The 12,455-nt window shown below is 42.7% G+C and overlaps 2 protein-coding genes across 3 annotated transcripts; both read right to left on the reverse strand.

Moving 5' to 3' along the window:
- Positions 1 to 3,368: 3,368 nt before the first annotated feature.
- Positions 3,369 to 4,291, reverse strand: LOC128725707 (adapter molecule Crk). 2 transcript variants are annotated; one of them, XM_053819472.1, is made up of 2 exons: positions 4,138 to 4,291; positions 3,369 to 4,083 (listed from the first exon to the last, which is right to left on the reverse strand). In XM_053819472.1, the coding sequence occupies exons 1-2, from the start codon at positions 4,289 to 4,291 to the stop codon at positions 3,479 to 3,481; spliced, it is 759 nt and encodes a 252-aa protein (XP_053675447.1). In that variant the 3' UTR covers positions 3,369 to 3,478. The 2 variants fall into 2 exon arrangements, with proteins under 2 accessions (XP_053675447.1, XP_053675446.1); XM_053819471.1 differs by having other exon boundaries at positions 3,369 to 4,291.
- Positions 4,292 to 6,169: 1,878 nt separating this feature from the next.
- Positions 6,170 to 11,415, reverse strand: LOC128727739 (sialin). Its single transcript, XM_053821677.1, has 5 exons — positions 11,331 to 11,415; positions 7,943 to 8,850; positions 7,745 to 7,877; positions 7,431 to 7,672; positions 6,170 to 7,356 (listed from the first exon to the last, which is right to left on the reverse strand). The coding sequence occupies exons 1-5, from the start codon at positions 11,347 to 11,349 to the stop codon at positions 7,168 to 7,170; spliced, it is 1,491 nt and encodes a 496-aa protein (XP_053677652.1). The 5' UTR covers positions 11,350 to 11,415; the 3' UTR covers positions 6,170 to 7,167.
- Between the last annotated feature and the right edge of the window lie 1,040 nt (positions 11,416 to 12,455).

A 12,455-nucleotide genomic window follows, 5' to 3' on the forward strand; every position in this document is an offset into this window, starting at 1 on the left:
ATTCGTCTTAGCGTAAGCGCCATGTTCCGCAATGTAATCAACTTCCTCACTCCTGATGGTGCTGTCTTCCATGAAACGGCAATAGCGAAGAGTGTTCGACTCGACCGGAGCGCGTAGGAATAGGCGTCCAGCTCCAACACCCAATTGAACGGATCAATGTTCCTAACCAAACCTACATGGATAGGCGGCTGTAAAGGGCCGGTAACGATGTGCTAGAATGATAGATACTAATGAGTGAAAAGAGGAAGGGAAAAAACAAGCACACGCAACAGAAGAAAGCTCCCGCGAGCACGTGCGATGGGAGAAAAAGCATACCGATCAGAAAGAGGACCCGTTGGTCCTTGCGATTCAATATATCATTTTTCTGCCAGTAATGAAAGTCGCCCAATCCACGGTTCCTTTCGAACGAGCGAGATTGCCGTACATATAATTTGTTACATGGCTTTTCTCAGGTCCAGTTAGTGGAAGATTTTCGTTCCCTTGCCAGGCTGATCAAACAGACCTTTCAAAAATGTTTCCATTCGTAGCATTACAAGCCATTCGCCATTTCCAACGAGTTCTCGTCCTGAAGGCGGTGCTGTGTGCAGTTTTCTCTCTGTTTTCTTTTCCGTTCAAGCCTCCCAATCGTTTGACGCACGTCCGCAAACGCACACGTGGTTCAGGGCAGATTAACGTCGTCGTAGTGAATTTCGCTGGTATAAATGTAAATGAGTAATGTATGTAAGTGACCCCAACAACACACCTTCAACACAACCTGTACATAGATTAACCAAAATGTATGACAAAGAATGTTTGTGCGCCGTAGAGGAATCAGACGCACAGATCAAACACATTAGACGATGAAAGTGAATAAAGTCCTAATAAAATTATGTAAAAAGCATTTTTGCATTTTTCTCAACAAAATCTATTACCGTGCTTCTTAAACAACTTCTGTGTGCCCAGGGAACGGGAAGTCGAAAGGCTTAGAATCGATTTAACTTGCAAAGATACAATACAGAACTATATTTTCTCTTTTTATACAAATACATGCTGCATTCGAGAACGTTTGTGCATTTGCGATCCACTCTCACTTCCCCGCATTTCCGGGATGTGTACACCACCCATACCCTTCACTTATCGTCGCGATGCAACCGCCACATTCAATCACTTCGCCCCTCCTCTATCGCCCTTGGGGTTATTTTTATAGGAAACTTACATACGTTACAAATCGCAAACACAACCCAAACTGTTCTGAGATATTTGAATAATGCGCGTTTGGCGGATGAATCAACGAATCCTGGTCGCAATTGCATCGGAGAGTGCACTCCCTGCGCCTCGAAGCTACTAGTTTACGATGGATTTGATTATTGATACCAATATTGAGATGCACTGTCAGCTAATTAGTACTTGTTGCGCTATGCGTGGCTGCACGTGTGCACCTGGTTTCTCCCTTGATATCTACTCGTGTGGGTAAATAGATTTCTGTTGCTGCGATTGTTTCCCGGGTTTCGGTCTTCTGCTATGCTACGGGATTCAATATGTTCACTTTCACGGGTTCAGTTTAATCAGTTTTGGTGTATACTATCTGCTTCTCACGTGTGTATCCTACGTCGTCGAAACAAATCGATATCCACTAGCGGGGCTTTTTTGTTTTTGTTTCCATTTTTCAGGCTCCGGAATCGACTGTCCTGCATACGCCAGGTCTTCCTGCCTGAGATGGGTGTTTAATCTTTCATATGTTATTGCACATTTTAACACTCGCGCCGCTGGATGGCGTATCGCGTATTTGGCTTGCTGGAGAAATGCGATCTTGTATAGGTTTCTCGACTAAACTGGGGCCCTTGACATTGTTCCACCATCCTGACGTCCTTTGCTTAGTTCCCCCTACTTACGGCTCCCATTCGCTTTCCTTCACCCGTTCTGTTCTAATATAAAAATAAATTGCTTCGGTTTCGTGTTTCCCTTAGAATTGTATTACATCTCTTACAGCCCCAACGGACCGTTATTCGACTCTACGAAGAGGAATTGTTTCTCACTCCTGGCCCTCACACGTGTAACACGTCGTGATAAGTTCTACGGAAATGTTCGTTGACTGGATGAAGGACAGAATTGTCGAAAATAGATCCTCAGATACGACCATTCCATGCGACGGAGAACGAACAAGAGATCTTTGCACGAAATTGCTAGTAAGGTTTTACCCACCCACCCCTAAAGCGAGCTACTGAAGGATCACACAGAATGTCGGCGATCCATCAAATAGAAACCAGCCTTTCTTACGTACGAATCTGATTGTGTCTGCCAATACGAACAAGCGTAAAATTGTGATGGTGGGAACGTTTACCACAACTGGGAAAGAAAACACAGCAATGTCCTATACCCGTGCGGAGCGATTACAATTCGGAGGTCTCCCTGCCAATCGGTACCGGTAGTTGCTCCTTCCAAACGTTTCTCTTCTTGGGATCTTAGGGTAACCGGTTGTTCGGTATAAAAAGCTATGAACAAAACTAGTTTTCATCGTCTCGCATTTTTGTTTCATCGCTCTTGGAAGTCACACTAGTTTGGTTGTTCGGAGAAAAATCGCTTTTCGACGGATAAGAATTATTTCGATGGACCCATTTGGGACGCTACGCTACTCCGTATTACCGGACACACGGTCCGAACTACACGTTCGGCGTTACCCTATAAACAGGACGCTTGGTCCGACGTTCCCAAGGCTTCCGGCTAGTCTTAGCCTTGTCCATTTTACTCCTAATCCATCTCCCGCCTCATTTAATCGTCATGATCGTCGCTAATGTGTACCAAGGAGTTTCATACGAAATCTCTCTTTGTTCCAACACACACGATACTAAAACATACTATATATCCTTACTTCCTAAAGAGTTTCTTTCATGTTTAACCTGTTGACTTTGCTTATTCTCGATCGAATCCAATCGAAACGAACCGCCTAGAGTCCCATCGTACCAAACTTCCTAGAGGTCATTTCTAGTCGACCTCGTCGACTTATAGAACTCACTGAACAAGTGTTGCGGCACTTGAATAGGAGGGCGAGTAAATAAAATAAAATCTAGTTCCCTCTACGGTACTTTCGGCCCTCAATTCTTCTCTGTCTTCTCTCTCTGGTCCTATCTGGAATATCGTTGCCTTACAACACAAAATTCTGCTAACGCAGTACAACTAAAACGCAGTAAAATCGCTTAAACTGAATGACTCGGAACGTACACGGTATACTAAATATAAGCTGTACAATTAAATAATTACTAGCAGCACATACACGTGGAACGAACGTGGAAGCGGTTTGAGCCTGACCGAAACTAAAACGAGCCGGCAGCAAAAGATGTCCGTTCCGTTTTAAAACTGATAAAAATCAACCAAATGATGAACGGGGCTCAAAAATCGGTCGCCATCGTCGCCATAGTGGTAATTGTGAAAACTCATTCGCAAAATGCAAGCGTTAGCGTGTTCACCTAGCATGGCTTAGACGAAGGCAGACCAGATTCGCTCACTCGTCAATGAATTCCACGTGGGTGAAGGGAAAGTGCCCAATCTTTCCCTTCAGTTCGCCTTCCCACTGACCATTGATGTTCGTCTTCAACACCTTTATGACATCACCGACACTCAGCTTAAGGGCCGTTTCATCGTACGCATTGGGGACGCGTTCTTGTTTGACGCGAGCCAATGCCGGCAGCTGTCGATTTAGATTCGATTTAAAGATGTTCGAATTCTCCGAATGGTGCATCCCTCCGGCTGAATGATGATGGTGGCCCGGACCGGCTCCTCCTCCTCCGCCCGAATTCGGTCGTTCGATGATGTTCTCGTCGTACCGTGTTACATATGGCACTGGAATCTGTCCCGTCTGACCTTGCCCGTTGCGGGCCGTCCACCACTGCTCTTCGTCCTTGCTGATTATGTGAAGAATCTCGCCTTTCTTGAAGGGTAGATCATCTGGGTCGCTTCCATCGAAATCGAACTTTCCTACCACCTTCTCCAACCGGCGTAACATGGGCCTTCGAAGAGGCGTCGTATCCAGATAATGTAGCTTATAGAATGAAAGCAGATCCGGCAAATCGGCGAATGTCTGATCTCCAATGCGATACACAAAGCACTCTTCGCCCGAGGGAATTTTGTTTATAATGTAGTGACTGACTTTTGAATCTTCACGCACGCACAGTACAAAATCGCCCACTATGGTCGTGCTGTCGCGAACTAAGAACACTCCACTTTCTCGTTCATTCAGCAGCAGATCCGTGGCGTCCTGGCGTGACATCGCTCCAAAGTACCAACCCGATCGATCGTATACATCAAAGGATGCCATGTCGTGTGTTTTCCAGTTCTTCTCGGCTGCAACACCGTTTATATTTTGCCGTTCCCTAAAACAACAAGTCCCGAGACACCAACTATCACACACAAGCCCACATAATTTTGCAACCGCGAATTCAGCTGTATGCTTACTGTACTATCGACGTCAGAAACTATTCCCCCTCCGATGGGCGTTGGACTGAGTTGTTGCGTGTGCCACACGCAAGCTTGGGAGAAGTAGAAAAAACGTGGCGAATATTCTAAAATAGAACAGAATATAATCAATTGATAGTTATAACGGTTCATGCGCGACTCAAACTAGCCATCCATCGAAGGCTATTTTCTAATTTTCTTTAATAATGCCAATCATACCGCTACCTCTCCTCCTGCTTGATAAGCTTGTTTAGATATTTCTACCGCTGCCACTATTGCTGTCACTCTTATCAAAGAAGTTTACGAAGGGAAGCTCGTATTTGCCGTTATTTATCAAATCTAAACTTGGTAAATAAAGTCATTATTTCCTTAAATTGCACTTGGCGAAAGTGGACAACTTTCAATTATATTATTATTAGTCAAGAAAGTCCACTGTTGTAAAAGTCAAAAACAACGTCAAAGCGACGTTTTTATCTGCACATCACATTGACGAGGTTAGCTCAACCCAATTACAATCTTTTTTGGATGAGTGAACTAAATATCTGACGACTGCTCGATTGTCGGTATGATCAGCTTTGAAAAACAACATATTTTCTTCATTTTGGTTGCATTTAATAGTACTAAATAATATAACAAGATCAAATAATTGGCTAAACAAATCACGTTAACAAATCAGAAAATTGGTCGCCTATTGTCAAACGGAACCTAAGATAATAGTAAAGTTGATTTCATGATCAATTAATTGAAATTAAAGAAACTCTATGTAATATGGAAAACTCCATGTAATTTTTAAGAAGCTTTAGATTTAAATCCAACTATTTCCATTCATAGAAGATAAAATTGTAAACCATCGTTAAGTATTTCGAAACCGATACTAATCTGCTCGCCAGATCTGTCAGACCTGATCTAACGGCGGATATAGAAGAAAAAAGTGCAGTTGCTATTCTTCTATCCCTTGATAAATTTGCGCATAAAGGCTTCTATCCCTTGATAAACGCGCATAATTATCTAAAACTACGTCGTAATCAAATGTTTTAGTATTCCAGCTGAAGAGTTTTTTACTGACCATTGTGTTTAAAAATGACCGGCGTAACATACTAGGTGATAGTGAAAAGAAAACTCACAGGGCGCTTTGCTGCCATCAAGGTAATGCGCCAAGAGGACGCGATAACCTGTGTCAGTTTCAACCTTACGCTAGAAAACTTTTGAGAAGGAAAGCATCGAAAACTTGCGGGACCATCTTCTCTATGTCATGGTGGGCAGATCTTGCCATTAGTATGACTCCGGACAACACTGATCGTAAAGTCCTTTTAAGCCGCTCACGTGAACAGAATGTGAGTGAGCTTTAGATCAAGTTGTGGCGTCGATGCGCGTCCGTTATAACAGCGGGGTGGTAGCAGGCTGGCCGACGATACTTGCTTGGAAGTAATTCCAGCTTCTGGTACATCAAACCTGTCCACAAGTAAGTAACTTGAAAAACAAACTATAATGATGTTAACAGCAAAAAAAAAATCGAATGAAGCATTTATACTAAATGTTAAGTGTTAATTTGATAAACATACTTCAATCTATACGATTCGAGGCCACCGCTGGTAAAAGCCTGCTGGGATAAGTAGGTTGATTAGCTAGAGTCACTATCGTCCATATCGTCTCATCTCGTCCGTATCGTCCATTATCAATCTTATGATTTATATCTACGGTTTCGGGATAAGACAGTACAAAATACCTAAATTGTTTTTTTATTCTGCTCTCTTAACTGTATCTTCATGTAGAGTTTATTGATCTTTTTAAAATGAGTTCAACCTACATACAAGTGGGTATGGGGTTGGTATACGAAAAAAAACATTGTAAATAAAATATCAAGTACCGTCCCTTTTACCATTAAGTAGACTGATTTCTTGGATTGATATTCGTGAAAGTGCATAATGTAGTGGGTTATCGACGCAAAACACAATTTTCTTGCACACATTACTATGTCGAAAATTGTAGAAGGCACATTCTTAGAAATCTGTTATGTTAACTTTCTCTAAGGAGTGTATATCACACGTACAACAGGTTTTTTGAAGGATATTCTTGGGTGTCCTTAAAGAAAGAATGAAAAATCATCGATCAGGTCCTACTAGAGCACCAAACTCCATCATGCTTCTGGTCATGTTCGTTCTATTTGATAGTGTATCCCTTCGCCATGTAAAGGTGGTGTTATGGGCCATTTTCATTAAAACATGAAAATTATTCATTCCTCTATAAAGACTTCAAAAATAGACTGTGTCGTATGAGTTCCTCGTGAAGAGTCTACTTCTAGGAGTTCTTATGATTTGTTGTATAATAAAATTAAGTCGTGCCCCTGAATCAACCAGTTAAGAACCCTTCGTACATCTTCGCATAAGTCCCTGTTTACATGTTCTTACTTTCTGCCACTACTAAAACACATCTGCTCTAATCCATTCACTCGCTCCAACAACGACGATGCTACAAAATACTAAGCACAGCATTTAGCTCTTCCGAGGCACTGTCTAGGTGTGTTAAAACAATAAGTTATTAAATGCTACGAAAAATCTGTATGCCTATTACTTCCCACATACTACTGCGAAACATATGCGCAGCACATTTCTCTCAGCTTGTTTTTAATTTTCGTGATAACCAACAGCGCCATTGGAACATCTCATGCGTAGTAGTGCCCGAATATGTAACACGTTTTGTTCTTATAAAAACACATGTGGCCTTGTGGTGTATGAGCCATTATTTTACCGCCTGATTCCGTTCATTAAGTGGAACACCTTCTTCAGTTTCGTGATTGCCATCATCCTTTTCTGGCGGATTGTTCCAGGCTTGCAACTCTCCCGTACCCATTATCACGTACGCAGAAGAGCCCGTAATGTACACGATGGCCAGGATCCAAAACACGATCTGCCATTGACCGTAGGTTTGCTAGAGAAAACAAAAAAAGGAAAAATATTTGTATGTTGCTTAGAATTTCACGTCGTTCTATGCGGACTACTTACATTGTCGTTCGTCAGCAGACCAATCATGTACGCTGACACGAAGCCTCCGAGCGAGGACAGCGTGTTAGCCATGCCAAAGATTGTTCCGGAAAAGTTTGGTGCAATGTCTAACCCATTTCCAAGGTAGCCCGCCGTGACGGCGCCGTTCAAGAAAAGGGACAAGGTGAAAATACCGACAGCCCAGGAGCGTTGTTCTCCCATAAACACTTGAATGATCATCAAGAATCCGGGAGTCATAACGGCTGTAAGGAAAAGCCAACCAACGTTAAGAGACGAAACAAAAGCGAATGGCTGTTAGTTAAACAAGAACCTACCGAAGGTTGTGAATATTTTTCTGGTAGCGGTGGTTGAAAGTTTTCCAGACTTTCTCAGATAATCTGCTAAATGCGACGAAATCACAGCCATGGCATATTTTCCAAAGTAGGGTAAGGAGGACAAAAGACCGTTCTAAGGAAGAAAAATAACATAAGAAACTGGATTTCGCACAATCAAAGATATGTCGGGTGGTTTACCTCTTTAATGTTGAAATGCAAAATGTACTTCATGTATGTTGGAAGCTGGGTAATCACTGTGAAGAACCCAAACACAGACGCGCCGTGAGTTAAAATGATGGCCCACACAGGCGGTGACGTAAGGATCGACTTCCAGGGTACATATGAAGGCTTCTTCTTTTTGCCAACAGCGTTGATGGCCGTTTCGATCTCGTTCCGCTCCTCGGGTGTAATGCGTGGATGAGAGGCTGGAGTTTCAAACACCACCAAGAACCAAATGATAGACCACAGCAGGCCCAGTCCTCCCGTGAAATAAAAAACGCTTTGCCATCCGATCGTTGAGATCAGAGTACCACAGATTGGCATTGTTATAGCAGCTCCGAGCGAAGACGCCATCATGTTAGCGATAAACTTGGATCGATCCATAGGAGGAATCCAAACTGCGGTCAGAGGATGAATTGCGGGCCAGGATGCACCAAGGAAGAAACCGAGCACAGCCCGAAGAATCACCACTGCAATGTAGTGCATGTTGGCAGCGAACGGCGTGAGTAGTGTCAGCATGCTGGCCCACAGCATACTGTAACCGAAGACACGGCGTCCTCCGATGATTTCTGCCAGGCGTCCACCCGGAAGCTCCGTCAACAGGTAGCCCCAGAAGAAGCTCCCTAACATTAGGCTTTGTTGGTAGGCGTTCCATTCGAATTTGTCCGCCTCATCAATGACGGAATACTCGGTCGTCGTGGTTATGGCGGATGCGGTTGTCGTGTCGGTATCGTTCAGTAAGGTGCTATTATCTCCTCCGGTGGCCTCGTTTACAACGGTTTTCGTCATAGCCACAATTGCAATGGTGAAGTTTACTCGCAGGGCATAGTTCAGCATGAAACCGAAGATCACCATAATATTTAACACTTGTCGACATGTTATCCATCCTAAAAAATGGAAACGAAAATAACTCCATCTTGTAATATATGCTAACCTTCTGCAATCGCAATGCAAAGCTATAATAATGCATCAATTTAGGAGTGCATTGTGTATTATCTGGGAACAAAATGCGACTTTATGTCCATGGGTGCATAGCGAGTGTGCGATACGTTCGTCAAAAGAGACATCAAAGCCAGTCAAACGAACCTGACTTTCCCATCATTGTATCACCGTTTCCGGCCTATCATTTGGAATAATCGCATGTATCAGTGGCCCGTCAGACATATCACATGTCTGTCGCTATTCTTCGGCCACGTTATCGGGTATAATGTAAAATGAAATGATGATGATAGATGTGCAGACCACACCTCCCAGGAGTAGTAAAGTAATTTTGCGTATGCGAAGTATGTATCCTTTGCATTCCATTTGCTACCAATGATTGTTGTAAACTATGAGCACTCATAAATTACACGAGGAAGCTACTAATCAACTAGAGCAGAAATTGACGTGAGCTATAAAGTACTCGAAGAAGAAGTTTGTCGGTAAATTCATACCGTGGCTTATCGTGGCAAAAACCGTAAACACATCAATCAATATACAAGACCACAGACCGCGCATAGACGATAGATCGATGTTGATTTCGCTGATCCACGCGCAAAGAAAACACAAACTATTATGTTGATTTCTATACCGTTTGACCCTTGTCCGATTCGCAGCTACTGGTAATGACGACTATGCATATGTACGTAAGTTTGTACGTCGCAACCTTAGCCCTCCGTTATAGTGGGAACACCAAGGTGTACTTCAACCCTACAAAGGTGGAACATCTTCAACGTCATCCAAAGACCAGCCCCCAATGTTAAACGTGCGACGAAGCATATCACGCTCGTGCATGCAGCAAGACAAACACAACCTTATTATATACGTGATAACTAAAATCGTCCGACAAGCTTATCAACTTCTCATACTCAAGAGCGCCCCTAGCAACCTGCACGTTTTCTTATCATTGCTGCCCATTCCGCACAGCTGCGATTGGAATTCGTTTAGCGAAATTGTAACGTGGCTTTCTCGCACCTAAAACTAAAAGGACGAGTTCTTGGCTTAAAAAGTGGTCTCAGTATCTTGCTAATTAGTACATTCACACTCGCTAAACGCCCACGGTTCATTTATTCAGCATAGCAAACCATCCCTCGTCCCTCGGGTAACCATGTTTAGGGTGCAAAAATATACAGCGCCATAAACACAGTATCGCGTTTTTGCGCTAGATGGATTTATGAATCGAAAAAGGCTGATGATCACGACACGATTATTAGTGGTTTTTTATCGTTGCCCTCTGGTTGGGTGGAACAGAACACTTGTTGATGACGTAGCCATTTGCGCCATTCGCGCATGATTGACAGAGAAAAAACATTTCCTGTCCAATGTCACTTCGACCGCACGTAAGTCTGTCGTTATCAGCGACCTCGCTTTATATTAGTACGCACGAACATTCGTTCTATTTTAACCCTAAAGCAGCCAAAAATCGCCATTTTTAGGACGTTGGCTCGCTTCTCTTCACATAATGCATACCTGAGAAAAATGCTCCAAAAATAGCCGTTACAAGGAGTGAACTCAATCGGATGGACTAAATCTGTCTATATTATGTCACGTGAATTCTATTGCGCTCATAAAAATGTTACTAAAGTCATCACTTTGATTGATAAGTGCGGTAGAAGCAGCTTTTTTACGAAAAAAAAGCCAAACGAACGGCATCAGTTTGAAGTCATTTTGAAATGAAACAAACAATTTTTGTTGAGATGTTCCTAAGGCGAACTCAACAATATTCTGAAATCACACAAATAAAGGTCTCGAACGATAACCCAGGATGATCGCATGATCCCGGTAAGAATCATAGCAAGCGTGGTCTCTGCTGGGTGAAAACTGAAAGCATGCAGTTCAAACAGATTAGCGGCATCCGCTATTCCCCGGATGCCAGCCGGTCAGTAGCTGTTTGATCCACTTTTTTCACTCCCGGTAAACTGTTGTATTAGAACGAAGAATAAACCCCTATATGGAGCATAACGTCAATGGCATAGATAGCAGACGTAAGCGAAAGAATGGTTTTAATTGAGTTAATGCCCTTCATGAATGGCGGCCCACTGCACCAGCCCGCTGCTTTATTGGTGTCACACTTTCAATTAATTGTAACAAACAATACAGTAGGGGGCTCGGCATTCCGAGACGGCCCACGACTCGTTGAACAATCTATTTTGATTGACCCCTCGACGGGCTCACTTAATTGTTCAAACCCCTTCGTTTGGAGTAAACATCTATTCCATTGTCAAAGACGAATCCCACATAGCAACGAAGTCTAGAAAGGTCTCTACTAAGTTAGAAAGTTAGCCAATATGCCAAGTTTGATTCCTTTTTGTGTTATATCAGTAAGAAATGAATAAACTACATTTGCATAAAAAAATAGCAGCTACATGCGTGCTCCACCACCACCTACCTGCTATGCCTGTAGACATCTTTCACGGATGGACAGAAGAACACCAATTACACAAACGCACACACCACAGAAAGTTGATTTGGACTGTAAATATGTTTAAAAAAAATTAGACAAAAATCACCCATCATTTTCTGAAGGCATTTATAGTTCCAATACTTTAGAATAATAGTCACACAACAGTATGCCACAACAGTATGCTCACACGGAAAAAGGATGGCCAACTCAAGCAGCATGAATTTTGGAAAAAAAACTTAAAACTAACACCATTAATCCTCTCCTAAATTAGCACATCGTCACGAGCTGCTACGTTAATTGCCAACGCACCTTTTGGCAAATATTGACGTAAACACGATTCAAACGAGAATTGCTGTTAAAAACGTGCATTCGCGGCGAGCATTTCGTTTCATTTGTAAGTGAAATCGATAAGAAGATCAATGGAGTGCATTGGTATTTACGATATATGGATGATAACTCGCAAATCTTATAGCGTTGTGTTATTCTGCTAGTCATTGGTTGTTTCGAATTAAATCCCAATCAAACACGTATGGCTAATTTCATCAACGCAAGGTATTAAAACAACAATTTGAAGCCAAATCGACCTCCACGTGACTGTATTACCTAAAGCTTCCCAATTTGTGTTCCATTTACAATCATGTCACAATAACCATGAGACTTTTCAAAACACGTTTTATTAGTTACATACTGCTGTATTATTTCTACATTCAATGTAACTCCGCTCTTTCGTATAATTTAAGCAGCATTAGGCAAAAACGTGCTAATGAAGCTCCCATATAAATACGTCGCGCCTATGCTTAAAATTTGGGCAAACCCCAAAGTCTGCTTTACCACGATACAGAATTGATTCCGTGTTTGTAAATCTGGGATGGTGCGTTGGCAGCGTGAATCACAACGCCATTCAGCCTCGTGGATACGATGCAGAACCACTTGTTCTTCAAGGTCAACGTCTTATTGAAGGGAGGCGTACGCTCCACGACTAACGAGCACAAGAAAGCCTGCGAACCGGTTGCCACCGAAGTAAATGGTATTCCCAGACATTATGTCCTTGGTTATCCTGTGTCACCTTGCGAGACACACGTTACTGGCGCTTTATAGTGCTTGCTTACA

The sequence above is a fragment of the Anopheles nili genome, chromosome 3 (assembly GCF_943737925.1).
Source record: "Anopheles nili chromosome 3, idAnoNiliSN_F5_01, whole genome shotgun sequence".
In the NCBI taxonomy this organism is placed as follows: domain Eukaryota; kingdom Metazoa; phylum Arthropoda; class Insecta; order Diptera; family Culicidae; genus Anopheles; species Anopheles nili.

Bases quoted from the DNA above. Each gene is read 5' to 3' on its own strand.
- LOC128725707 (XM_053819471.1), bottom strand. From the start codon at position 4,291: ATGGCATCCTTTGATGTATACGATCGATCGGGTTGGTACTTTGGAGCG.
- LOC128727739 (XM_053821677.1), bottom strand. The intron at 7,878-7,942 runs GTAAACCACCCG...TTTCTTCCTTAG, and splicing joins TGCATTTCAACATTAAAGAG to AACGGTCTTTTGTCCTCCTT. The intron at 7,673-7,744 runs GTAGGTTCTTGT...TTTTCCTTACAG, and splicing joins AAAAATATTCACAACCTTCG to CCGTTATGACTCCCGGATTC.